Genomic DNA, 27,946 nt, shown 5'->3' with positions numbered 1-27,946 from the left:
TTTTACCGGCGGATTAGAACTGAAAATGAAAGACAGCAAGGCAGCGGCAGAGCTCACGAGCAGCGATGTGAACGAGGGCTGCACTGAACGCTCAGCCTCAACGTGCCATGTCACCCGAGGCTGCACCCGTGCCCGAGTTCCGCAGCCAGAGCCGTGCCTAGCGCCGGCCGCTCCGCCACGGCCCAAGCAGCTGCCCAGAGGGACCCGCGGCGGGCTCACGGCCCCGGGGAAGGGCGGCAGCGATGGGACGGACGGGAGGAATGGGAAGGACGGGCACGGGCCCCGGTGCCGCCTCGCCCGGCCCCGCACGCGGGCACGGCTGGCGCCGCATGATGCAACACGGGCAGGAGGGAGCCAGGGAGGCGGGGAGGGGACAGAGCTCCGCCGGACCCCCGGCAGAGCGGGATCGGGGCGGCGCGGGGCGAGGCCCGCCCCGCACTTACCGAGAGGGGGACTGCCTGCGTCCACGGTGAGGCTCAGCGCCGCCATTCCCGCCGCCAGCGCCGGAACCGAGGGAGGCGGCGGGGCGGGGCGCGCAGCGCTGCCAGCTCGGCAGGGGCCGGCGCGGCCAGGGCGGCCCGGCAGGACCCGCCCCGGGGCGGGGGAAGCGTTCGTCACTTCCGCGGGAGAAGCCGTAGGGGCGGCGGAGCGGGAGGTGAGGGTGTCCGGTGCGTCCCTTCGTTGCCGCGGCCCAGAGCCCGCCCGGAGGAGGGGGCGAGGCCGGAGCCGGCCGGAGGTGACGAGCGGGCGGCGCACGAGGCCCTCCCGGCCGCGCCGGTGGAGCCCTGGGGAGCCGGCCGGGATGAGGGACGGGTGCTGGGTGAGGGCTGCCCTGCCCCTCAGCAAACCAGATGCCGCTGCTTCCCTTCTCACGGCTTGTCCGGCTGAGCCTTCCCCAGGGCTTTGCGGGCGCTGCCTGCCAAAGCCCTTAGCTGGATGTGTGGCTAGCAGACGTGGAGATGCCTCCAGCCCCTTTTCTATGTGTGATGATCCAAACACATCGAGCAGCGCAGCACACACCGACACGTTTGAGTGCGGTGGTTTCACTCTTCTGGTTTTGTAGAATGTCACTTGTTAAACTTGGGACAAACGTGCGAATTCTGCAGCGGGTCAGATGAGTCCTAGAATAGCCCGAGTGGGAAGGGATCCACAAGGATCATTGAGTTCAACTCCTGGCCCTGCACAACGCGGTCCAAACGCTTTTGAACTCTGGCAGGCTTGGCACTGTGACCACTTCACTGGAGAGCCTGTCTCAGTGCCCAGCCACCTTCTGGAGCCTTGGAATGAATTACAAAATGCTGTGTCACCGAGTTTTCACAAGAGACAGGCTCAAATTCACTTTGTTGCAAGGACAATGCAGTGTCCCTGTGATTCCCCCCACCCCCCGTCTATTTTATAGATGTTACCGTAGCACCTAATGTGCTAACAGAGACATTATCAAATGCTTGATTGGTGAACCAGTGCTTTTTGTGCAGTGGAGGTAGTGGTATAGCCAGAGCATGACTGCACATTATGTGCTGGTTTTTATGCTTGATTCCTGCTGCTGGGTTTAATTTCAACTTTCCCTGCTCTTCTCTGTTAGCAGTTCTACAGTTTCTGTAAGCATGGAAAGTATTTCCACGAGCTTCCATACCTAAGTATCTTTCCACATCATGCAGAAGCTGATACATGCTGTGTGTTCTACTCCCATTCAGGTAACTAAATGAGCTGACAGAAATTACAGCAGAATTAGAAAGAGGTTTATGCTGAAGAGATTTTCAAACCTATTGCAAATTTCAGATGAAAATAAGATTATAGAGGCAATAGATGAAGATTACTATCAATGGGTTCTGTCCTTTGTATTTTAATGATTGCATGGAAAGAAGGATTAAGGCAGGCCTTTGTGTTGCCTGAGTTGTTCTACATTTTATCTTAACATGTTTTGCAAATTCTCATGCAAATTTTGATGGGAATGCTACAGCATACAACTCAAAGAATCCTGCATTAGATAAAGGTAAAAATAATGTATAACAAACAGTGAAATCATTGTACTTGCTATGTGATTCAAACTTCAGTCACAATCAGTATGTGGAATGACTAAACTTACAATGGGCCAAAATATGAAGAAGGTTCTAATTAAAGCAGGCTGAATCTGCCTTGCATGCTCTTACCAGTTATGCAATTGAGGAAGAGAGGAAAGGTAGGCTTTAGATCAAGGGATTAGAAGCACACATTGTTCCTATATATGCAGCTCTAATCCAGTGTCATGCTAGAATGAGGTAAATGCTAATCTTGCTAATTTATCTGTAAATGTTAGGCTAAGAGGACCTCACTAAGAAAAAGATTCCTTAGATTCTTTTCCACATGTGCACATGGAGAGACAGGAACACTTCAGCAAGAGTTGCCTTGTTCATATCTTTTGGTGGCAAGATGTTCCTGCTTGTTGGAAATGGAGTCGGCTTTAAGCCAGTGAAGTGATATTGGTGTAACCCTAACGTGAGGAAAGGATCTAATCTAAGGGCTTTAGGTGGAGTTGTTGAATATATTGTATGATGACAGGAGAAAGAAGTAAGTTGGGCACACTGAAAAACTGAATTTCAAAACCTTCTTCTGCATGGAAAACAACTTTTTATACCTTGAGGCACTCATTTAAAGATGGTTTGTGTGGATGAAGAGTGTAGTTATTTAGAAGACCTAATCTTGTGGGCAGAGAGGAAGTGAGAAAGGGTGCAGTGCATCTTGCAGGCTACTTTGGCTTTCATGGTGCCAGCAGAAGGTAAGGAAAAAAAATCATGTGTGAGAGCTTAGGGATTCAGTCTTCATGTAAGCAAGCAGCTGTGTTCAGACACCCTCCCTGAGACCACCTGCTTGAGAACCTGACATATGTCACTCTTTTCTCCACAAGGAGAACAGAAAGAAAAGCAAAGCTCCATGTTGTCTGTTGAAACTGGCATGCCCCAATATGTATCACATTGATAGGGAAAAGGATGCCCTAGGACTCCTTCATTTGAGAGTAAGGGACTTAAGTCACAACATCTGGAGAAAAGAAGGGGTACAGATGCCTCACTGGTTCAAGAGTGTGATTCGAAAATCCTAAATTCAGCTTGAAGAGACTTCAAAAGAGTTTGTCAAAGTTTCCAATTCAGCTTGAAGAGACTTCAAAAGAGTTTGTCAAAGTTTCCAATTTTAGTCATACGTAATTTACCACTGGTTCTTCTTTGTGTTCAAGTGGACCGGGCAGTTAAATCCTGCTTTCCTAACAGCCACACTATGGGAAAGCTGACTGAAACAGGATCTCCAATTCAAAGTTAATTTTAGGTGATCTTGGCCCTGTTTTTTCCCCTCCTCTAACATGCCTGTGTTCCACAGGGGCGGGAAATGGTAGTGTCAACTTCCTCAACTCTGGGGCTGTTGGAAAGGCACCTGCTTTATCTCAGAATTTGGACATGGAAAATTTCAAAGTCTGACTTTTCTGTTATTCCCAAGTATGCAAAGTGACCTTGGCTTTGGATGCCCAAAGTGCTCCAAGACTACAGTGGCATAAACCCTGAAAAATCATTTCAAATCATCATAGAGGTGCTAGGAACTCCTGCTTTGTCATGCTTCCTTGGGTTTCCAACTGAGCTGTTTTGAACTCTGCTGTATGTACACTTCACTGATCCTCATTGAATCTAGTGATCCATGATTATTTGAGATTTCCAGGCCCAGCTGCATTGTGTCCTGCCTCCTGCAAAACTCAGACAACCCCAACTGGCCATCCCAAAACTCAGTAAAGACCAAACCAAAAATTCAACTGCCCCTCTAAGAATCAAAACTAGCAACTTTATAACAAATAGGATCATCCATCCAGGCAAATGCTTAGTCCATTTGTATTTAACACAATAACCCTTATTGACAACAAAAACCATTGAACAAGATCAGGTAAATGACTTAAAGTGATTTTGTGCTTAGAATAATGAAGATGATTTTTGGTCTGCAGTGTTATGATTAGCAGTATATTACACTCAGTCATGAGGAAGAAAAACTCCCAAAGAATATAGAAAACAGCTACTAAAGAAACGTGACTGTTTTGATGTTGTCTGCTCAACACAGCCAAACAATCTGATCAAACAGATACTTAGAGATTCTGTATAATTTTGAAATTACTGAACACCTTACTGAAAAAATTCAGTTCAGATTCTATGAAACAGAATTTCATGCTCAGTCATCTTCTTCCTTTCTTTTTTACCAAGCTCATTTTCTCAGCCTTCCACGCCAAGTGAAGACTCTTCCCTGCTTTAAGGCACAAGAGATTCTTTCACAATGTTTGGAATGCGACTGGCATAGTAGTCATAATTTCTCAAAGTGGCAAGGACCCCAGCTGAATTCATGTGTTTCACCTCCTTGTTGTACTGAAATGAATTTCCACGGATATCAGTTATCTTGCCTGCAAAAAAATAAAAAAAAAAAGAAAAAATATTCCAGCAAAAAGGAGTTGGAGTCTCTTAGTTCAAGTGAAATAACTAAAAGCAGTCTTTGTGATACACATGCCTGTCTTCAGATGTGAAGTATCTTTGCTTCCAATTTAAGTACAACAGGTTTTATATTGACTGAAATCAAATAACTAGTGGGTTTATTTTTTTTTCAACAATACTTAAATTCTTTTTGTCCCAGAAAAAGGAAAACATCTCTCTCTCATGGATTACTTTAAATGCTTCCTGAGTAGCTTTAACATTTGCCATTGACAAGCAGCAAAGAAAAATCCTCAGTTCAAGTAAAAACCAGGGTAAGTCTATACCACAAACTCTAACATAGTGTTGAAACACCCCAGCTGGTTTTAAATGAGATTTTAGGAATCACTTAGCAAAAGCAAGACAGATCTTTATTCAAGCTAATTTAACCAGGAGATTCCTATCTACCAAAGAGACTAAATACAGCACTGTGCTGCCCCAGATTGTTTGGGTTGCTTTATGCTTGAGCTAACCCTGTTTAAAATTATCCACAGTTATGAACACTACAGGCTGCAGAGGAGTTCAGTAGTGTCATTATGAAGCCTGTTGTCCTTGCTTGACAGAATTTAGGAATCAAACCCCATAATTTGAGCATATGGTGGTAAAAGGCCTATTATTGTGGAAAGAAGAATTTAAAAAAATAATACTACTTCAAATCTTCAGTAGTGAGTCTTTTCATAACTTTCCAACCCCTTTAGCCTCTAGATAAGTGAAGTGTCTCATGTTGGTTGGAGACCATTAATTCTATTGAATTACATTAATGACTCAAATTTGGAGTTTGTACATCCAGAGAACAACAGCATGATTTGACCTATTTCTGTTGGTTTAAAGAATTCAATGTCCACATATTACATAACGTGTTACTAATAATAAACTACTATACTCAGTTAGTAGGACAGCAGATTTTACTGTGAGATAGTAGCCAACAGGAAAAAGAAAAAAGGCATTTGTTTTGAAAATATTAAAATGAATATACCTTAAATTAAATTTGGGGATTTGGCTTTTTTAATTATGTGACAGTTACTGACACATGTATTGTCATTTTTCTTTCAATGGAAAGCATAACTAACTTCAAATTAATGCAGTGTCACTTATCCTGGAACTTTGAATGCTATTAACTTACCTCCCACAGCATGTAGGATAGCTTCAGGTGCACATGTATCCCACTTCTTGCACCCAGGACTGGCAAATACATAAGCAGATGCTTTGCCTTCTATGAGTTGAATGATCTGTTATGAAAAGAGTTGCAATCATTGCAAAGGATTTAGGAATTTAGAAATGGGTAGAAATAGCACCAGGAAGTGAGGATTAAATCTGTTTATTTAAGTACTGATAGTCAGGAAAGGAACACCAGCCATTTCCTTATTAATATTACAATAAATGCATTAAAATTTAGAAGCTAAACTGTATCACCATTCCCAGTTCAGTATTTTTGATTGTTATATATACAGTCTATGGGATGAAAATCTGCTCTCAGTTTCAGAAACAAGAATTCGCTTCTTGTGCATGTACTAAAAAAAATAAAGTGGAAAATATATATATGTTGTGTTAGTGCCTCTTTGGGCCTTGCACATGTTGGAGAAAAGAGATGAGAGGGTGTGTTTTTGACAGCTATGACAGAACAGCTTTAAAACCTGTACCAAATGAGTGTTCCCTGTATCCAGAGAAATTTCACAAAGGAAATATCACTGTATGCTTATATTTTTATCCTTTCAAATGTGCTGCTAGGTAGTTGGAACAAAAGCTGTATTAACACAAACAGGAGGACATGTCCAATAACTGAGATTAAACTGAATTCCCATTTAGTCATTCTGGTCTTACAACTTTGTATTTTCACCCCTAAAAACAGAATACTGGGGAAGACAGACCTCAGCCATGAACAGCGTGGGCACTGGTACAAATACACCTGTGCCTAATTCTCTCAACCTCACAGCAGACTGACTGCTAGGAAGAGAAGTTGTGTGGGGTAAGGTGGAAGAAGTCTCCCCTGTATGTTCATGCAAATAAGCAAATAATTTCTTTAAAAAGTATTTTTATTTTTTTTGCAAAGGTGCCACTTCCCAGTAAAACCAGAAGATTGGGAGTTTTCATACCTTGTTTCCTGCTCCTCCAACTCTGATGACATGGTCTGGGTTCAAGGCAGCGATGCACTCGTTCACCAGGGCACTGCTGTGGGAGCGCGTGGTAACCACGATGTGTTTGCCAGCAGGAACTTCTGTCAGCTGAAAGCCAAAGGCACCCATGCCCAGCACTCCCCAGATCGTCCTGCCCAGCACAGCATTAGCTCCTGCCTGCAAAAAAGGCACAGAGTGATGATTAATCTGGGCAGCAGTTAAAGCACAAAGGGAAAGGGTACCTGGATGCATCTTGGCATATCAGGGAGTATAACATTAATACTGGGCTGTACATTTAAACAGTGGCACTTAAAAAGAACTACTTGAGAGCCCAGAGTGAGAAATTAGTTCTCTTTCCCTAAAAGGCAATGACATCATTGACCCTTTTCTCATCTGTGACATTGTGGTGGTGCATTACATCCTGCCTCCAGTGACTGGCAGATTGATATTTGTATATTTCTGTACTTGGGGCACAATCTGTAATTGAAAGTATCTTGCAATTTGAAATATTTTGTGATCCATGTCACACAAAATATGATAGTATTACATCAGCTCAAGGGCTTTTTCTTTTAACTCAAATAAGTTTAATTAATCAGGCTGTATCATGAGCTCCCCCAATAATACTGAAATAATCTCCAAATATATAAATGTCTGTAGGTTGGCCATCCTGAAGCCTGGCATGATACACTCTAACTGAGCTGTCAGTGGCAACTTGTGCTTGGTTTATTTAGGGCTGCAGATTTATAGCTGTTACCACACATTGCAAATGCACCCATTGCATGGATTTACTAAAGGATTTCTAACAAAGACTGCAACACTACTAACCTGTACTTGTTTTACAGTAGGTACTTTATAAGGACTGTAGTAATTTGCACAGCATATACATAATATATTCTGTATCAGTGCATTACAACAGCCTCATGATTCAGTATAGCTGTTAGTAAGTTCCTGACATTCAGTTCCTGGAAACCAACATTTAAAATTATATATATATTTAATTTAAAAACCCCAATATACCTTACATTACAACATTAACTCCATTACATGCCACTTTTCAGTTGCAAGTGTGCTAACTGAAATAGCTTAGGAGTCACATTTAGAAATCACACAATGCTTCTAAATAAATCAATGTTTTAATACCTCATAGTTGTAATATGGCTGATTAATAACTCCTGCTATTGCTTTGCCTCCATAGGCAATTCCAATAAGAACCGTTACGTGGTCAAGGAGACCTGGACAGAAATAACAGGAATGTAGTTAAGCTTGAAAAAGAGAAAGATCTTAATAAAAATATAAACCTCCAATAAAAGTCCACAAATCAGTATGCAGAGTGCTATCTTAAAAATGCAAATAATAATCAGGACTCTCAGACGTTAATATAATTTTTTAGTCACTTAGCTTTGAGGTCTGCTATAAAATGCCCCAGACAGAGTTCTTTTAATAGAGCTATGTTATAATTAACACATAATGAGAAGGACATTTAAAGATACAACTACACAGCAGTATATGATTACATTCTTCTGTAATTGTGGAGGGAGTTCTTTAATGCTATTCATAACTAACAATTTATTGACAGTTGTACATCTCTCTCTCCAAAAAGGGAAAAAAATCTGCCTAAAAGATTTTATATTAATCAACTAAAAGATGCATTAGGAGGCAAAAGCATATTTCAGCATATGGTTTCTTGGAGGCTTTTCTTTTTATTTTTGCTTTTCTTTCATTTTAGGGTCTATTTCTATGGATAGAAACTAGGCTTTGCTAAGTTTCTTCCCATGACTGAAAAATCGTGATTTGTGGCAGGATGTTTGTTTTATTTTGAAAGGGCTACAAGTACAGCTGCGGTATTTGGGTTGTTTGAGAGGAAGATGCAAATATAATTGAGCATATTCTTGTTTGAAGGGGAGATTTAGTCCTTCAACTCAAAGATATGCAAAAAAATATGTAAATTTAACTAAAGACTCAAGACAAACAGCCAGCAGTCAAAGGCAGCTCTAAAGTGATAAAAACAGGTCAGTCCATCAGGAGTATTCAGTACTGGTTAGAACTGAATAGAGTGAATAAATACATTTCAAGCACTCAAAAAGTACAGAAACATCAGCCAAATGAAACCATATTGTAAATAACTTCTATTATAAAACTATGCATTATGTGTGATACTTTATTACTATTGCTATTTTTTTTACCAAGAGAATTAAAAGAAAATCCAACCTTCAGTGTACTCCTTGGTTCCATCCAAGGGATCAACCCATATTACAAGCTTTAAGAATAAAAAATAAGGAAAAATTAACAAATACAAATCATGGAAATTAACACGCAAAGTACATATTTTACTTTAGTGCTTTTATTTCCTCATGGGAGTAAGGAAATAAAAAGATCCAAAGTTTTAACAATATTATATGGCTGAAGCCTATAATAGTATTTTACACCAAAAAAAAAAAAGCTTAAATATTGACTGGAACGTCTCAGTAAATCTCTTAATAGAAGTATGAAGGATTAAGCTGAAATGGAAAATGAGATTACTTTCGTATGTCTAAACTAGATTCCTGCCAAATTAACTTGAATCACAAATTGTAAGAAGCCTATTTCCATTTCCCATTACTGCAGACAGGAGCATGCAGCATTTGTAGCTCTGGAGGTGTGATACTCATGACTACATTTTAGTTTTCAAACAAAAAAGAAAAACTGGCAAATTGAAAAAACCTTTCTTCATTGTGCACTCTTAGGTAAAATTAGAAAGTAGTATAGATAATGTAGAATATTAAGCATTACCTCTTCCTCTTTAATTCCTGTGTACTGAGCAGGACAAGGTTTCTTCAGTATTTCTTCACAGTGACCATTTTCAATTAAATCCTCAGTTACATCATCAGTGGGCAGCTCCTAACAAAAGAATTATCAGAATTATTAGAAAAATATTTTGGACTCCCTCATTTTGCTTTAGAGCTGTGTATTTGACAGCAGCTTGCAAAAGCTACAGAAATGGAAAGGTGAAACGGGATGCAAATACCTTTATTTGTTGCTTTTTGGGTTCTTTTTTTTTAATTAAAACCAAAGTTTTCCTAAAACCAGCCAAAGCAAATTCCATTGCGTGCTACAGCAAGATAAACTGTTAGTGTGAATAAAGCAGGTACTTACTTCTTCTCCTATGATTGTCACCTTGGGAAACTTCCGTGCCAGGGAAGCACAAATGCTCATTTGGACCAGTCGGTCAGCTTTGGTCTGCAAGTCATTGGGTCCAGCCTGTCCAAGATGGATAGGTGAAAAAATACACCAGCTCAGTGGCCCATACAGCACTCTGAATATCTGCTTGTAACCTAAAAGAAGTCTAATTTGGTAAATCTTCAACCCAGTAAGTGATCTTGTGAAAGGCAGGCTAAAAACTGCAAGAAGCAGAGTTTTCCTGTGCACCCCAGAGCTCAGACAGACTGCTCTGACGGCAGAACAGAGGATTTGGTGCCCCAAGGTGACATAAAAAAATGACTGCAAGCCTTCCCAATGTCACACAGCCAGACATATATTCCACACACAGAGAGTAATTTCTTAAATGTTAATTAACAGCTAAATGTGAAAGTGAGTAACTTATTAACACTTTTAAAACCCTTTAGGTCTAGAGATATAATCCCAGTAAGAAATAATTCTGTTAGCATTGGAATTTAGAAAGATAGTTCATCTAAGATTTGCATCTTAGTTGCATCAAACAAAAATTCTATCTGCTTGTATCTTATTTGTTGACAACGTGAAAAGTGTTTTATCCAGCTACTGGAATTAGCCATAGGAATGGGATATTCTATTTAGAATCATGTAGTGGGTTAATTTTTGCATGCTCAAAACTAGTCTGTCCCTTAACCAAATGACAATTTTATGAAATTTGACATTTTTCTTTGAAATTTCCCTCTCATCCCTAATTAATTTGGTTGAAATTGGTCCTGAATTTAGACTCAATAAGATCAATTTATTGCAGAGAATGTCCTTTGTTCCAGGACATGAATCCAATAAACAGTGTAAGTAGTTCTTCAATGTAAGAATGAGGGACAGAAGTGTCTATCCCAAGTGGGGGATGGAGGAAGTACAAGCACGACCAAGAAAAGCAATATGAATGGAGAGCTTAGAGTAAACTGAGGGAAAGAAAACTCAGGATATCAGGAGAGGAGATGGCTAAAAACTCAGGTGTTCCTGAACTAGATAAATGGATGCAGGGTCCCTGTGTTGAGGGAAAAGGTGGAACATTCCCTTCCCAGATGTTCTAAAGCTTTCAGTAAGGCCAGTTGGAATTGGTCTTGGTGTTTGTTGGCTACAGAAAGAGGATGAATGATGAGAAGCAGCACTTCTGTTCCTTTCTGTTCTGCATCTCTTCAGACTGCAAAGAAAGGCACATGCAGAAGTCCTTTTGCCTTCTTCCTCTTCCTTCAGCAGCCACCTTTGGCAAGAAGCTTGCAGGAATTTCAGGATCTCTAGTCCCTCAAACAGGAACCTCTTCTATTGGTCATTGCTTGCAATCTAATTTTGTGCTTGCAGTATTCATTCTTCAAAACATTTAAGATTGTAAAACCAATTTTACTTAGAACCAATATCACCTGTTACATTTGATGATTTTTGGATAATGTAAATTCCTGTGGTACCTTCAATGTAAAGACCAAGAATTTTTTTTAAATTATGGCCTTAATATTGTTACATATCTGTAAAGCTAGAATTGACTTCTAAAGTTAATTTCACCTATTCTGGTACTGTAGTCAAAGCAAAGATCCAGGCTCATCAGTGCAACTTACTAAATTACAGCAAATTAAGCACTTTAATGCCTGTTTTCTTTTTAGAATTAAATTTGAATTTTATTTAAATCTGAATTTATTTTGAAAACTTTGATTTACAATAAAAGCTAAGGTTTTTTTTTGTTTTAGGAAATCAAACACTGATCTATTCTAATCCAAAACTCAGCAAGAGCATGGTATTTTAAGCTGTACTATGGATGTGAGAACATAGGTATAGAGTATTTTTGTTAATTTCCTTATTATGAATTTTGAGGTGCTATGCAAACCTTGTGTTTGTGAGGGAAATCTGGACAAAATTATGGTGTTTCTTTTAAATGTACAAGTGTTGTTTAGAAGTACTGGTCAAAAGACACTTTTCTAGGGCTGTTTTAAAATCCTTTAAAAAGGAATGTTTGTTGTAGGTGGTGGTGGGGGAGGTAAGGGCTGTATTTCTTCAGTTGCTGATTTTTAAATCACTTTGGCTTGTATCTAACTCAAGATTAACATGTGAAATTAAACTGGAACAAAGTAAAAGGTAATACCTTCTCAACTATGCCCAGATCTCCTGCAGACATCACATTTCTAACAATTGTTGCAGCTTTTTCTGCAACAGAGTATGCTGAGGCCACCACACGCATAAGAAGAGCTGGAGAAGCCATGCTGAATGCTGAAAAGAAACAAAAAGCAAACTTGAACATTACTCTCTTCAACAGAAACAAAACAGTATTTTACCCAACATTTCAAACAGAGTAGAAAGAGGAAAGTGGGTTACTGCCAGTAAATGGCAACGAGGTGAGCTTTGGATTTTTTTAAAAATACAATTAATGAACACAAGGATGTAAAGCTGTAGACAAGATTGTAGACAAGATCTTCATTGATTGTAGACAAGATCTTCCAAATACCCAGGTTCTGTCTGACAGTGAACCTGGTTCTCACTAAAATAGAATGACATTAAAAAACAACAGCAGCAGCAGCAGAAACTCTTATCATAAATATTAAGAAAAAGAAGAGTCTACACACAGCACTCATTTTTTGCACACTTTGAACATCAGTTCATTTCTTCAGAACTGAACCTACAGTTGGTTTGTGCCCAAAACTCAAGCACAAGACTACCAGACAGGATGACATCAGCAACTTCACTTACTATTTCATTGTTTCACTATAAAATAGGGGTTTGTAGATGGCCAATTGTGCACACAAAGTAGGTTAATGATATGCAGATACTGCTAACTTGTATGCAAAAGCTGAATTTAGCCATCTGAATTTAACTGTCCTTTCTGTCTTTAACTTCTGATTTCTTTAAGGAAATCAATTTCTATCTTCCTGCCTCCCCTCAGCACTCTGTGTTTTATCATTCTTAATATTGCATTGACTTCCTCATCTGTTCTCCAGCACAAACCAGTGCAATTCACTGGACCTTCAGTCACCAACAGAATCAGAATACCAATAGAACAGCCATCACCCTTGGAAAGACTGGCATTCCTCACAGCTTTTCTGGAGCTCAGGAAAAAGAGGTATTGATAACCACACTGCATTTGTTTAAAAATCAGAGATAATTGCTTTTTATGTTTTTCTATTAGTTGTTTCTGTCTGTGTAGATGACACACTTTTTGGCTTGGCCTCAGATGTGTGACACACTTCCAAGGAAACCCTTGAGCAAAGCCAGAACAAAATACAGAGGAACTCACTGATCACCTCACAAAAGAAAATATATTATGGGGGAAGTGTAATATAACAGTTATATCATAAATATTGCAATTGCAGCAAGTCCTGCCTAAGTGACAATAGGTCATTATACCACACCTTTCCTTTCTTCCTTGACAAATGAACATGGCTGTTCACAAATCAGCAATGTCAATGTTAGAGGTATCAGAATCCCAAATTTAGCCAATTTAAGAACTTTTTGACCACTTCAGTAACACCATACCTGTACCAGTAAAATCAGAAGCACTCTGAGGCTGAAAGAGTAGAACGACTGTGCAAGCACATTCAAAAAGCACAGTTGCTAATGTTAATTATTATTTGCAGCTAATGGAGGGGAACAAAGTGCATTGGAGTTCTGTGGAACAGCCAAGGTCCATACCCAAAGTAACCCTGGACAAGTAGCAATGGTTACAGAGGAACTTTTGGAAATGGTACTTGTGGCAAAAAGCAGCTCTCAAACAATTGAAAGTTGCAGAGCAAATATATATCATAACACATGAAAAGCCATATACTGTTTTAAGTCTATACCATCGTGTGAAACAAGTTAGCATGAAGGAAAATAGTTTATTCCATAATGAAAATATACGGAATATGAGAACTTCTGAGGAGTTAAAAAAGTAGCATATTAGATGGAAAGTTTGGATTAAAGAATTTAAATGAATTATCAGATGAACATAATTAACATTCTTTGCTCAGCTTCTCAAAAAAAAGTCATTTGACCTCTTACTGTGCATTTGATCCTACTTCAAAAATGAGATGAAAACGTGTTTTAAAGTCTTGACTTACTTTATGTTTGCATAAAATTTAAAAATACTCAGAAAACAATACAGAAATACTATCTTGCATTCTTGAAGCTTGACCCAAGGTATTTTTAGGTTCATTTTTCTTGTCCATACTTAGGGAAAACAAATATACTTACTGTGGTGAACCCAAGATCTCCTGGCAAACCTTAAAATACTTTTATGAAAAAATAAATTTTATTAGAAGAAACTGAAAGGAGAGGTGCAACACCCCTTCCTCATCTCTCTGGACTAATTACTTAACGAATTGCAAAGTATTTTATTAGTGCAAAGGTGCATTAGATTTTTACAGGGCTGCATCTCCTGTATGGCGGGTCTTCTGGTGTATTGGACCTTTTTGATTAGATAAGTGAATGCAGTAGCTGGCTTTAAGTTTTTCACCTCTGTAACTTTTTGATCTCAAGTTAACATATTTATAGGTTTATGGCACATTCTTTCTGATGAGGGCAATGTCTAATGTATACTTCCACAAAGCACTTAAGAATATATTGCGTGCTTTGGACAAAAATAGTTTGACTCCTAGAAAACTATGCAGTTTACAAATACTGTGCAGCAATTATTCCCTCAAGTTAAACTTGGGTATCATTTGCCTCTAAAGATCTTCCCTCCTTTCTTCTAGCCCAGCAACTAAACTGTTGAATGGTGTTGCCAAATCAGCCGATTCTGATACCTACTGAAATTAATGAGTTCTCGTTCTACTTTTTAATTCTGATGTATCTAAGTACTACAGACTGACAACAATTAACTTATCAAAGCACATATTACAGATTTGTTAGTGGTTCTCATTCTCTTTTATGCAAACTTCCATTTTCTAATTTTATGGTTTTGCCTGATGAAAGGAGCAAGCGGACATCACGCAGAGCATGTCCTTAAATCCAAATGTTAAACCATTATTTCATTCTTGGAACTCTTCAATGCCTAAGCGACCAGAGCTCCTTATTTCTTTACAATAAACTTCGGCCCACACCTAATAAAAGTTAAACTTTCTATTATGTAAGAGAGTAATATTTACCCAGCAGAAGCAGGCTAGTACTCAGGGTGGGAACCCCATTGAGGTTCACCTACAGACTTCCAAGCGGGAAAGGGCTGTGCTACCTCATTTCACCAAAGAGAAAAACAAGGGAACCTGTTCCCGATTCCCTTGCCGCGATAGTCCCGGTGGCAAAGCGCCTGCAGGGCAGCGCAGCCGGAGCTCGGAGCGGTGCCCGCGAACGCACCCAGCGGAGCGCGGCCGGACACACGACGGCTTGTCAGGGATGGCAGAAGCGGCTCCGCTGGCGCAGCCGCCAACTCACCGCGTCCAGCCTCGCTTTTCCCGGGATCTCCACCGGCCCCCACAGCCCGGCACCGATCGCCGGCAGCGTGCGTGGCGCTCCGAGCCCTTCGCGTTCGTCCCCGTGCCAAGGAGGGACCCACGCCCCAGCGCCGCGGCTCCCCGCCCGCAGCGCACTGAGGCCTCTGCGCCGGCTCCTTCGGAGAGGACTCGCTGCCTCTACCGAACCATCTGGGAAGGCCCCGAATCCTTCCGGCTCCGGGCGGGGCTCAAGCTCTCGCCCGGCCCGTCGGGAGCGCCGAGCAGCCTCCGTGCCGCCCTCCCGGCGCGGCGTGTCCCTTGCCGCGGCCCGTCGCGCCGGCGGAAGCGTGGCCGCAGCCCGTGAGGATGCTGCGGGCCTGGCGGGCGCCGGCGCTGGCGCGGGCCCGGCCCGGGGCCGCCCGGGGCTGGGCGCGCTCCGCCGGCTCGGAGGCCGCGGCCGAGAGCCGGGAGGACTCCCGGTACCGGGACACGGTGCTGCTGCCGCGCAGCCGCTTCCCCGCGCAGCTCCCGGGGCGGCTGCAGCCCGAGACGGAGCTGAAGACGCAGGAGGTGCGGCTGGGGCCGGGCCGGTTCCCCGGGAGGAGCGGGGGCTGCCCCGGGCGCGGCGAGCCCCGGCCGGCGGGAGGGCGGGGGTGGCCGCCGGGGTTTGTGTTCGGTCCCGCCGCGCAGGGCGAACTGCTGGCGAGTCCGGGCTCTTTTTTAGAAAAGCTCGAATTCTTGAGATATTTTTGCTTTGGACAGTCATAACTTTTATGCAGTTTGTTTTGGAGGAGAGTAACGACCGTCCGGATAGTGCAGTGCTAGGATAATAATCTCAGGCCTTATATTTCACCCTCTTTGGCCTTTTTCGTACTTAAAACTCACTAGTGTCTTCTCTTGCGGAGTTAGAAAAGTGTATTTGTTTGCCTGCCTGCTTTTGTTGTAAATTTTACATCTAGACGTTTTGAGGGCACAGAGAGTTATGATAGTTTTGGTCTTTTTCTTGTTGTTTCTGCAGAAATGTGGTTTTTCGGAGCTGTACTCATGGCAAAGGCAAAGGAAGACAAAACAGGAATTTTGTTTGCATGATGGACCACCCTATGCCAATGGAGACCCTCATGTTGGCCATGCATTAAACAAAGTAAATACTTACTTGTTCATACTTTATTCTTGTGAAGTGGTAGAAAACGTGCCGTCATGTGCCCTGTGTTCTCCATTCCCATTTAAATCAATAGCACTTTAAAATGTTTGCGATTTTGGTCGTTGGGGCTTTTAAAAAGCAATTGTATGATTATGTGGATGCCATATTTTGCCATGTTGACATAGATACTATACTCCAACACAAATACCAGGTACTGAATGCTCAGTGTTCTTTTTGATTCAGCCTTGAGATTCTCAGCATTATGCTGACCATCAAGTTTGAAAGACTCAAATCCTGAGCTGTCACCCACAGCTTCTCGCAGTCCCAGTGCCAGAGCTTGGGCTGCAGTAATGTGCTCTAGGCCAGTGCTGTAGATCCAGCTCAGTGTTTTAAAAAAGAGATTAAATCAGATTTGTTCACTTCAAGTCTTGTGAGTTTATAAGCTGCGTCTCTCAGTTACGCTGGTTGTGAAGTCCTTGGATCAGAGGTCCTCTGATGTACAAAATGATAAGCAAGAAATGTACAATGTACATTGTACAAAATGATAAGCAAGAAATTAAAAAAGCAGAGTCTTTGGATCACAGAGTGGTTTGGGTTGGCAGGGACCCTAAAGATGATTTAGTTCCAAACCCTCTGCCATGGGCAGGGACACCTTCCACTACACCAGGTTGCTCAAAGCCTCATCCGAACTGGCCTTGAGCACTTCCAAGGATGGGGCACCCAGAGCTTCTCTGGTCTTAAATATAAATTTATCCTGCAGCTTTTGATAATTGTATTTTTTAAACAGGAGGAGCTTAATTACAAATGTGGCTGTTCCATAAGGGGGAGCTAAAGTGATAACAGACCTTTGTGGCTTTTCAGATTCTGAAGGATATCACCAATCGCTTCCATGTGATGAGAGGTTATAAAGTGCATTATGTGCCAGGGTGGGATTGCCATGGGCTGCCAATTGAGTTGAAGGCACTGTCAGAAGTCAAAGGAGCTGAAAATCTTTCACCGATGGAAATTCGGCAGAGAGGTAAATGAAGGCTTTTAGACTTCACTGTAGCCTTTTCTCTTAGCTATTGGTGGCATTTTCTATGATCACTGGGTGTATTTGGCAAGCAGATAGAGCAGGCTGGAATCTGATGAAGTGGGATAATTTCACACAAGCTTAATTTGTGGAGGTAATGGGCATGCAGAGCATTGACCCTCAGTTTAAAAGAAAACAAAAGGAGGGCAGGGGATTTGGATGTCTGCTTGGATTAACTGTATAGTGGCAGGAAGCTGCAGTTTGTCAGATAACCATGCTTTTGGTTTTTGAGGGCTGAATTTGATTAGGAACTGAAAAGATGCATGTAGAAGTTGGGCTCCTTCAGGACAGCTTAGCTCGGTATCACAAGTAGGAATGTATTTGTTGACTTTTTGACAATCCTCTAAAACTATAGGGGGCACCCTTTCAAAGAAAGTGTGTATTATATGGAAACTGTTTTGAAGAAATAATTTCAAATGCAATATAAGTTGAAAGGCATCATCATTCAGCTGCAAAGTTTTTTGTAATGAGCAATTGAAAATTGTTTAATTTGAAATTGTGGTAATGAAATGGACTAACTTGTTTTCAGATGTATGTTACTTAGAAAATATTGAATAAGCCTAAACAGAGGGAGTTAACTTTAAGTCTTATTGGTTTTATGTTGAGAACTCATTTTGAGAATTTTTTCTTCCTAATAAAGTATATTTTTCCCCCCTTTCTTAAAAAGAAAGTTTGTAGTCTAAGGACATGTGTTTAATATTCCTGTGTTAGTGAAAAAGTGCCAAGCCTGTTTACTCTTTGCAGTCATTTTTTGTAACAGCCAATCTGAAATGTATGTATTCTGAACCATAATGGTTAGGGCATAGGTTCACTACATTCAGCTCTGGCTTTACTAAAAAAATCAATAGTGCATTTTAAGTGATATTTTATTGATCTTAGTGTGCTAAACCATGTGCTTAATGGAGCCATTCCTTTCAGCCAGAGCATTTGCAGAAAGAGCAATTGAGAAACAGAAATCCGCCTTCATTCGTTGGGGTGTAATGGCAGATTGGGCCAACTGCTACCTTACATTTGATCCAAAGTACGAAGCAAACCAGCTGAGAGTTTTCCACAAGATGTATGATAAGGTATATTGAACTTCTGTGGAAGTCTGCATTGATTTTTTTATGAGTTTTGTTTCTCCTAACTTTCTTTTTTTTCCTCTCACTGTCCTCTCTAGGGTTTAATTTACCGGGACTATAAACCTGTGTTCTGGTCCCCTTCCACAAAGTAAGAATCAACTTACTATTTTGTCTTCATACTTTTAGCAAGGATGCCAGTAGCTTTTGATGTTGCAGCGTGTAACTTGTGTTTGATGTGTATCAGAACAGCCTTGGCTGAGGCAGAACTGGAGTACAACGAGCAGCACGTCAGTCGCTCTGTGTACTTGAAATTTCCGCTGCTGAAGTCGCCGCCTAAGCTGGCTTCTGTGATAGGTACGACTTCTCTGTGGCTTTAGAGACTGACAGCTTTGATTTTTGTTATACCTGTGATTAAAGTACTTCTAATTTCCATCTGTAGGTGGATCATCCCCTGCTAGTGTGCTAGTCTGGACCACGCAGCCTTGGACTGTGCCGGCCAACCAAGCCGTTTGTTACATGCCTGACTCAGCGTAGGTGTCTTCCACTTGCTTCCGTTGTCTGTGTCAGTCCCTACTGGCATTTAGAGCAAAATTAAAACATTCTGGGCTGTCATTACAGTTTACTTAAGGCATCTTTTTTGGGTATTGTTGGGGTTTTTTTGCTTTGTTTTTAAGTATTGCAATTGTAAGTTTTGTTCTATATCTACTAATACATTAATTTCTGCCTAAATTTTTATTAAAATATTTCTTCTTCTTCATTTCTTCTTATTTCTTCTTCAATGTTACCTTGAATTTTGAGATTTGTGAGTGAATTGGACATGTAAAGCATACTTGTCTGTCTTTTAGAGATGAAGAATTTCACAAATTGGTAGCTTTGTGGTGTTTGTAATTATTTAGTATCATAAATTCACGTTTGCATTGCAGATACTCAATTGTAAAATGTACAACAACTGGACAGCACTTCATCCTTGCTGCAGATAGAGTTGAATCTACAGCTGCTGTTCTGGACACACAGTTTGAAGTTGTATCAACGTGTAAAGGTAGGTTTTTTAATAGTTAAATTGCTTAGAGATCTTCTTGTAGGTGTCTGAATACTGCTTCATTTAAATGGGTTTATAATTTGAGAGTATGCTTCACTAAAATAATACAAAGGGGAGGAGTCAGATTTATGTTGGTGTGTTGTAGCTCAAATTATTATCCATAGATTTCAAATGAATTTTTAAAATTCATGGCATCATGTGTGAAAAAATGAGGTGTAGAGTGTAAGTCTACATGTAGTCTGTTCAGTATCAAAATCTTAATTACACTGCAGTTTGTCTTTCCATCCATCCATCATTGTTGATGACAAGAGGGGACTAGTTACAAGCATGACTGGTGAGGTATTGTAGGTGGCTGTTGTCTGTCTGGACAAGCTAAAGCAGTTGAGTTGGCATCCTAATAAACTGCATAGTGGCATTTCTTAACAGGCAGGCTTGGGATTCAGTGTCATGAGTTGGGATTTGGTGTGTCATTTGTGAGCTTTATTCATTTGCCTCCTTCAGTGATTCAGTGCTGAAAATATGTGTTTGTAAAGGAGGTGAGGAATCTGTTTCTATGACTTTTTGTTTTCTTTTTTCTTTGGGGTCTTTGGTGTCTTTCCATGCCTTCTCTATCAGAGGTAGTGTTGTTTTACCTAATGATGAAAGTACTGAGGGTGTTTTTTCTCACAGCTTCCACTTTTTTGAATCATACTTCCAACTTTTTCTTCATACTATTTACACATAACATCCAAAAGTAATAGAGTTGGATCTTGTTAAAAAATAAATTTTATATTGGAACCTGTTGTTTTTAACTTCCCATATATTAAGTAATTAATTATATTTGTTACTTTTCTGTATTTGTGTACATAACTTTGTGACGGCAGTTCTTAATCATGTTCCTTCTAGGGGAAAATCATTCTGTGAACACCATTTTGTCATATGGCACATTCCTTAATCTCTGTGATTCTTGACTTGCAGCAAGGCTTTAATAATATTATTTCTTCTGTGTGTTTTTTAACCACTTGGTTTTTTTCTGCTCTCTGATAGAAGAAGTTGAACGTGTGAGTTGTGTTTATTTTATCTTCTGTTTGTATTTTTCAGGCACAGATTTGGCAGATGGTTCTTGTGCTCATCCCACCATTCCTGGCAGAGTCTCTCCCCTGTTACCTGCAAATCATGTGACAATGACAAAAGGGACAGGATTGGTTCACACAGCCCCAGCTCATGGTATGGAAGATTACAGCGTAGCTTCCCACCATCAGCTGCCCACGGTACTTTATCTTTTCAGCTGTTGCTCTTGATTTCCTGCAACTGATTGACTGTGTGACACCAAAATTATTTGTTTTCATTTGTGCATAAAGCTTGAAAATATTCTGAAGCATTCACAGAAGTGTGAGTATCACTAATGGCCTGCAGGAATGCAAGACTAACCTTAAGGAAATGTGTACAGAATAAAAGAATGAAGTTTCCTTCTGCTAATTAAAACTTACAGGGAGGTGTTAGAATCAGACTTTTCTGTTCTTTATGTGGTTTTGTTTTTTTAAAGGAAAACACAGAGAATGTTTCTCAGATATTGACTCTCACTACTCAGAATTGTCTTTTACATGCAGATCAGTAAGTCACCAATTATGTAGGTCATTGTTACTTTTTTTTCAGCAAAGCTTGTTTTAAACACATATGTAAATACAGCTCATTTATGCATTGCCAGTTTGTGATTGATGGGAGGGAAGATTCAAGATATGGGGCATGGAGAGGGTTAGGTTTGCTTTTATTTTGCATTGTTTATTTGAAAAGTCACTAAAATACTAGTGACTGTGATGTGTAATAGTTGTGGTATGTGTGCAAATGCATTGGTGCTCGTTTCTTCTGACACCTGAAATTCACTTACTTGGTAAATTACTAAACTGCAGTTCACTAAATCTGAAGTGTACTTAAATATTTTGTTACTCTTCAGAAAAGGAGTCACCCAGTAGAGTATTTAACTCACTTTTGAATACCAAAATGATAATAAATTGCCACATGATATTTTATTGACATGATTAATTTATTTAATTTCAGGATTGCCTTGTGGATGAAAGTGGGTATTTCACAGAAGCAGCAGGTCCTGAACTTAAAAACAAGAATGTCCTTGAAGACGGGAATGAAGCTGGTGAGTATTTGGTGTTTGACCATTTATTACTTCATCACTTACAGTCCTGCAGGTATATTTTGAGAGTTTGTATAAACTGGCCATAATTTGGCATTTCTTGCTAAGTGTTGATTATGAAAAGGACTAAGTTGAGGTTAACAGCAGCCATATGTTCAAACTGAAATTTAATCTTGCCTCATTTTTTCTCTCAGTCATTAAGATGCTTCAAGCAGCTGGGAGTTTGTTAAAAGAGGAGAAATATGTGCACAGTTACCCCTATGACTGGAGGGCAAAAAAACCAATTATTATTCGTGCCAGCAAACAGTGGTTTGTAAACACAGCAGATGTGAAGGCTGCAGCACAGGTAATTTTTCTTTCTTATGAGACACTTGAAGACAACTGATGCTACTTGGAATCAACAAAAAAATCTTGCTGTAACTCTCTACAGAATATTATCTTCTCTAGGGTTTGTGAACAGTAGTTGAAAAGCATTAATTACTTGTTGAAGTGAAATATGTTGTCAGTTCTTTTGTCAGTGTTGATATAATCCAGGGTCGCTGCACTGACTGGTATATTTGCTCATTTTATTTACAGATGCAGAAGTTTCTTAGAGCTACTGATGTTTTTTTTCCTAAAATATTTTTTAAAAAATGATGTTTTAAGGAATTAAATTAGAAAAGACAATTTAATCACTGTTGAAATTACCTTTTTTTGTTAGGCTAGTTTTGTGTGGCCAGATATCTGTTTGCTGCCCTGTTAATTTTGTCACAGTCCTATTTTAAATAACTTTAAAGCTTGGGGTCGTTTGCTCTTTGAAGTTATGTAGATCCATACAGAAGATTCAGGCCAGCACCTTAGGGTAGCAGAGATTTTATTCTAATTAGGGCATGAGGTGTATACTCCATATTCATCTTTATCTAGAATGGATGAAAACACAGTGGTTACTCAGCAGGGCTGGGAGTGAGTGGTAGCCCTCTACAGACAGTTTGTGTCAAGGTGGGTTTTCAAAGTAGACAACAGAACAAGATACAGTCAGCTTTTAAACTTCAGATTCAGTCACTGATGCCATTTTAAACTCATTTTTAGGGTCTGTCTGCTAGTGAATCAGAGAACTGGGGTTTGGTTGGGAAATACACAGTATATGCAGTGTTCAAATAAGTTATTGAAGAAGAGCAGGCAGTTGCCTGAGAATGTGTTGTGTGATACTGGGAATGGGAGAGTAGATCTGTACCATGTTTTACTGGCAGCATGAACATTATTTGTGCGAAAGCTAAAGCATGTTCAACAGTTCACTGTCTCCTTCATAGGATGTGCTGAAAAAAGTGAAAGTGATCCCTACATCTGCAATGAACAGGATGCTGGAGATGCTGGACAGAAGGACATTCTGGTGCATATCACGGCAAAGATGCTGGGGCGTCCCAATTCCTGCCTTTTACCAGAAGAGCACAGGAGAATGCTTGATAAACAGGTACCTGCTTAGCCTTAGACACTAAGTGACAGAAGAAGCACTGTCTGTTGTGCTGCAGTTAGTGATACTGTAAAACTTATTATTATTTCAAGTAGGAATACATGCTCTTACTTGTAGTTGTTTATATGCAGATCTAATTTAGATTTAAGTTAAAACAATCAAAAGCTTGTGGCTGGAAGTGACTTACACATAAATAATAGGAATCAATTTACTAACATACTTAAGTTACCTGCAAACTCCTCTTGAGATTAGTTGCTGTTTTCATCCCTCATCTTCAGTGAGCTGACAGTCATGACTGGCCTTTCCATTTAAGCAAGCAGTGAAATGCAAGTTGTGGTTAGAATAGATGGCAACTGTAATTGTACCACTGTACATTAAATAGTCCCGGTACTGTGTCAAAATAGCATTTTGCAGTTAAGTGACAGTGAGATCTGAAATGGCTTAACCACACTGGTTGCAGAATAAATAAGTGCATTTTGTTTCAAAACAAAATTGGAGTGGTTTTAAAGAGCAGCCTCAGGCGTAACTGCCCCTCAGCTATATGGTTGGTATGGCTAGATCTTCAGATGCTGGTCTGATTCTGCCATCTTTTGGTTAATAGGATCCAGATATTGCAAACACTGCATTTCAGGAATTATAGACAGCATAATGCAGAGGAAATAAAAGCTATGCTTTAAAACAAGGAAAGTCAACCAAATATGTTCCTTTTCTTTCCTGTAAGGAGTAACACAGTTTTGCTTTTACTTCTTTGGGGAACAAAGGTTTTCAGTTGTGAATGCTCTCCAGAAGTGATTTCATAGAAAGAGTATTGTGGAGTTCCACATTCATTGAATTAGTTCCATAATTTTTTTCTGCCTTGAGATATACTGATGTAACTCAGTTTTGTACACCTTAACCTTACAACCTTTTGTGAAAATTCATAAGTTTTTACAGCTGAACTTGAATACCATTGCAGAACTTGTTTTTTATTCTGGTGTTGAGTAAGTGTACTGCAGGAGTCTAGCATGTTTTTCAGAGGCTGTGCTGAGCACACAAGCAGTAGATAGTAGACAGTAGTAGGTGAGGCTCAGGGTGTGGAGAGCAGGGAATGGACTTTAGACAGGTAGTCCTTAGCTTCACCTGGTGTGACTGGGTGTGTAGGTGTGCAGAGAGATGTACTTTGGCTCTCTCACTGTAGGCAATAACTGTGAGAAAAGACCACAGTAGCCACAGTGTCATTTAGAGTGCCTGAATAATGCTGACACACATCAGGAAATAAATGGGTGGAGGATTTGTGGGACATAAAACCACTTTACCTGCAAAAAAGCAGGTGTATGTCTCTATAAAAAACTACTATTTCAGAGGAATTCTTTTTATTTCTGGTTGAAGAGTAGCCTTGAGAGTGTGTGTGTTGCTTAAAAATTGTTAAATATATAGTTTTACAAGCAAAAAAGTGTAATGGAAACCAGTCCAGCAGCTGGCACTCAAAACTGAGGGGCACCATGAAGCAGGAGCTCCTTCTGAACACTGAGGAGCTGGGACAGAAAGCATTTGAAAGGAGGGATATGTGGGAATTCCCTTAGGTTGTAGTAAAATCACTTTGAAAGGCCTGTATTAAAGCCTCTGCCTTTTGTGAGTGCTGAAGCTGAGTGAGATTATTCCCAAAATTGTGCAAAATGTGGCAATCACAGCATTTTGATGTGGTAAACTCTGCCACAGCTTAACACCTCCACCTTTGAGTGTAGGTGTTGGCCCAGCAGCAAGAATTACAGGGGAGGGAACGAAGGGACAGCATGGCATGTTTGGGCAGAACTGATCTGGGGAGTAGAGAGGCATTTAGGAAAAAAACAGACATATTCACTATGCTTGAAAAGAGATTTATTTCATTTGACTGACAGGTTCAGATGTTCATTTATAGCCAGTACACTTTACTTACTCTTGGTAGAATTTTCAAAGGAAATTGTAAAGCAGTCATTAAATATTCTAAAAATTATATATTTGTAAAGTTAACTGTAGGAGACTTCTGTAACTGGAGTAGAAGTGCACAGAATATTGGCCTATAGAAGTGACAGGCAAATGCAGAAGACAGTCTGTCAATTCATAGGTCATTTTCCTGGACACCAGTTCTTATTGAAAACTGCAGCTAAGCCTGTTTTGTTACATTTGCATTATCATTTTGAAAATCATATTACAACAGGTTGCTGACATACTTTTTAATGTGAAACTTTTTAAGTTTCATATTTGGTATGAGTAATTAATATAGTTAAAACACCAGTAAATAACTTGCATTTCAAACCATGAGCTGTTTTTAGCTTGAATGCTGGATGAACAACCTTTCAGTAGCAGCTGCTGTGGAGTTTTTGAGTGGCTATCAAAAGTAACAGCATCTCCACTGGAAGTCAGTGTAGTCCACATGGAGTTGCTGTTACATATGAGAGCATCAGTGGTCGATCTTGAGTGATGTTGTTCATGTATCACCTGTAAAAAGACTTTTAAAAAGAAAAAAAAAAGTCCCTAAAATAAACTGCTGTTTCCCTCTGAGAGTTGTCCCTGAATTTATCCCATGAAAAGGTGCTGAAAGCCCTTCTTTCAAGGTGGAGCTGCTTTCTCTAACAGTGTTTTTGCCACACCAGCAATCCAGTCTTTCTAGTCAAGAGGTAGTTTGTAATGTTCAATGCAGAATCTCCATGAGTCTCCTTGCTGCTGTGGCCCCCCTATAACCCTAAAAGATATTTGATTCAATTATATTGTCATCTATGGTTAGAAATTTAATATACCAATGATGTTTAAATTCTTATATGCAGAGTATGCTTCATCATATTGTGACTAGGAGTGTAAAAATTATTATTAAAAATTCCTTATAGGAGAGAGAAAAGAGAGAGCACTTTTTCATTATTGCCATTTTCAGTAAGAATACAGAGGTGAGATTCCGTGGGATTTTTCTGGACAAATGGAGAAAAAAGACTTTAAAAGTAATTTAGAGTACATGCACAAATAGATGCTTATGCTGTGTGACAGCTTTCAAAATTTAACAGATTTCAAGAGAAAACATTCTCCATCTAGGAAGCTCTGTAACTCATGGAAAAGAAGAAAAAGCTCCAAAACTAAAATATAAGGATTGTATTTACAGTAGTAGCTCAGCACAGGTAATACAAACTTTAATCTGACCTCATGCAATAACTGCTTTACAAACTCACTGTTCAGATATTGGTAATAAATAATAGTAATGCAAAGATCATTCTAATGCCTTTGTCCACATCCCTGTGACTTTGATTAACACATAAATCAAATTTCTGAAAAATAAAAACCCGACATGGTTTTGAAGGAGGTCTGTCCTGTGCTCTAATTTGTTTTTTAAAATAATAAGACATTTCAGTGAATTGCAATTAGTAGCAGCTTACCATCCCCATAATACTTACAGCTGTAGTATCGACATTCTTGTAAAGCAGAAGATAACTTTCCCTCTTTGCTGCTGTTGGAAAGGAGATGTGGAGAACATCAGGCTCTGTGTTCTTCTGCTCCTGCCTGTATCTTAATGCTGGCTAATTTCTGTTAACAGATTAAATAAGTGTGCAGCACAATCAATACCTGGCTCCCGGGTGATTGGCTGGAGCCGTGGTAGCGTGAATTGCCGTAGGGGTGTCAGAGCGGAGCAGGGACACGTAATGCAAGTTCTTCCAGATAGCCCCTGAATAAAGGGCAAAGTTTTACAATGCCTTTATGGCTCACTTGCGAATTATCATGCTCACCTTGAAGGCTGCAGATTATAAAGTGATGAGTAGTTATTTGAACAAGGTGGTTTTCACTTGCACCTTACAGAAAAGTACTTTGCAAAAGTCCTGCTTCTTATAATGCAGATACTTTAAATAAAGTTGTTTCTCTCTTGAAGTCAAATTTATCATAAGGATCCTGCAAGAAGAGCAGAGATAGGTACAGGGGCTTGATTTGTTTGACTTGTATTTTTCAAACTGTAGGAGTAAAAAAGATTTGTTGAAAAGGTACCCTGGAAATCTTTCATCCAAACTACCTCCTTTTATAAAATATTTGTTAAAGTTCACTTATATTCCCTAGGGAAACACTGTATAGTGAAAAAAACTTGCACTGCTAAAATATTGGGTTTTTTTAAAACATGATTTGAAACTATGACAGAATTTTGAGAATATTGGTCAATAAAAAATTGACTTCACAGTCCTTGACTCCTTGTTTCTTGTAAGTAATTGATAACACAAATCTGACCTTCTTTTACTTATCTGAAAACTTTTATCTGTAGCATAATTGTACCTGTTGGTTCTTGTGTAACAAAAATATCTTTAAAAAAATCTGCTCTTCATAAATTAATAGTGTAATCTTTGCATTGCATGGCAATATACTTGATAAAAGGTTAGCTCATGGTATGTTTTGTGGGAATGGGGTATCTGCAAGGCTACACAAGTCTTGTGTGACATTGGCAATGCTTACTGTAAATGAAGGCAGGCATTTTATTATGCTTTCCCAAGGGACAGTAATAGCAAAGGTTTATTTCCTTCTTCTCTCTCCCCTCCCCCACCTCTGATGGAAAGGAAAAAAATAGTTTATTAAGAGAATATTTTTATATGCTGTCCAAGATAACTGTTAATTTTGATCTATAGCTGGATTTATCATCTTTTATAAATCCCTCCAAATATTGATATTGTGAAATACCTGTTGAATATTTTAAAAATGTATAGGTTGAAATTAATTCATCACTGGAGTTTATGTCCCTCCACAGAAGTGTATTTGCAATATGAAAAAACTATGTGGAAGACAGGCTTAGTTCCTGATTAAATTTTCTGCTTTACAAGATGTGCTGGTAGCTTTTCTGTGCTAGTTGAGGGTGTGATTCCTGTTCAGAGAATTTTTCTGGCTCTCATTGAGGCCAGGGCTAGTAGCTGAGCACTGAATTACTTCTTGCATGAATCACTCAACATGCACAAATAT

The 27,946-nt window shown here is 39.9% G+C and overlaps 3 protein-coding genes and 1 long non-coding RNA gene across 9 annotated transcripts in view; 2 read left to right on the top strand and 2 right to left on the bottom strand.

Moving 5' to 3' along the window:
* The window catches only part of EPRS1 (glutamyl-prolyl-tRNA synthetase 1), a 37,487-nt gene extending 36,912 nt beyond the window's left edge, over nucleotides 1-575 (bottom strand). For all 6 annotated transcript variants that reach the window (XM_005482999.4, XM_005483001.4, XM_014264395.3 and 3 more), the window contains exon 1: nucleotides 444-575. In XM_005482999.4, the coding sequence (XP_005483056.2) occupies nucleotides 444-489 (46 nt within the window). In that variant the 5' untranslated portion in view covers nucleotides 490-575. The remainder of the gene's footprint in view (nucleotides 1-443) is intronic.
* LOC113458738 (uncharacterized) lies at nucleotides 528-6,753 on the top strand. The gene is made up of 5 exons (XR_012579456.1): nucleotides 528-655; nucleotides 1,586-1,694; nucleotides 4,633-4,744; nucleotides 6,319-6,435; nucleotides 6,520-6,753. It is a non-coding gene; the product is annotated as an uncharacterized LOC113458738 (long non-coding RNA).
* On the bottom strand, nucleotides 3,825-15,259 carry BPNT1 (3'(2'), 5'-bisphosphate nucleotidase 1). The gene is made up of 9 exons (XM_074537045.1): nucleotides 15,125-15,259; nucleotides 11,868-11,992; nucleotides 9,716-9,820; nucleotides 9,353-9,460; nucleotides 8,792-8,840; nucleotides 7,724-7,815; nucleotides 6,563-6,760; nucleotides 5,593-5,698; nucleotides 3,825-4,405 (listed from the first exon to the last, which is right to left on the bottom strand). Exons 2-9 carry the CDS (start codon nucleotides 11,982-11,984, stop codon nucleotides 4,257-4,259), a joined length of 924 nt encoding a protein of 307 aa, XP_074393146.1. The 5' UTR covers nucleotides 11,985-11,992; nucleotides 15,125-15,259; the 3' UTR covers nucleotides 3,825-4,256.
* Nucleotides 15,260-15,489: 230 nt separating this feature from the next.
* IARS2 (isoleucyl-tRNA synthetase 2, mitochondrial) overlaps nucleotides 15,490-27,946 on the top strand; it is a 27,929-nt gene continuing 15,472 nt past the window's right edge. The window contains exons 1-12 of the mRNA XM_074537042.1: nucleotides 15,490-15,693; nucleotides 16,142-16,264; nucleotides 17,126-17,282; nucleotides 18,255-18,403; nucleotides 18,496-18,545; nucleotides 18,642-18,751; nucleotides 18,837-18,927; nucleotides 19,321-19,436; nucleotides 20,517-20,686; nucleotides 21,474-21,564; nucleotides 21,756-21,907; nucleotides 22,851-23,011. Coding sequence (XP_074393143.1) covers nucleotides 15,490-15,693; nucleotides 16,142-16,264; nucleotides 17,126-17,282; nucleotides 18,255-18,403; nucleotides 18,496-18,545; nucleotides 18,642-18,751; nucleotides 18,837-18,927; nucleotides 19,321-19,436; nucleotides 20,517-20,686; nucleotides 21,474-21,564; nucleotides 21,756-21,907; nucleotides 22,851-23,011 — 1,574 coding nt within the window. The remainder of the gene's footprint in view (nucleotides 15,694-16,141; nucleotides 16,265-17,125; nucleotides 17,283-18,254; nucleotides 18,404-18,495; nucleotides 18,546-18,641; nucleotides 18,752-18,836; nucleotides 18,928-19,320; nucleotides 19,437-20,516; nucleotides 20,687-21,473; nucleotides 21,565-21,755; nucleotides 21,908-22,850; nucleotides 23,012-27,946) is intronic.

This window comes from Zonotrichia albicollis, chromosome 3 (assembly GCF_047830755.1).
Source record: "Zonotrichia albicollis isolate bZonAlb1 chromosome 3, bZonAlb1.hap1, whole genome shotgun sequence".
In the NCBI taxonomy this organism is placed as follows: domain Eukaryota; kingdom Metazoa; phylum Chordata; class Aves; order Passeriformes; family Passerellidae; genus Zonotrichia; species Zonotrichia albicollis.
The sequence above is the reverse complement of the archived record's forward strand: the minus strand, read 5'-3'. Positions and strand labels throughout refer to the sequence as shown.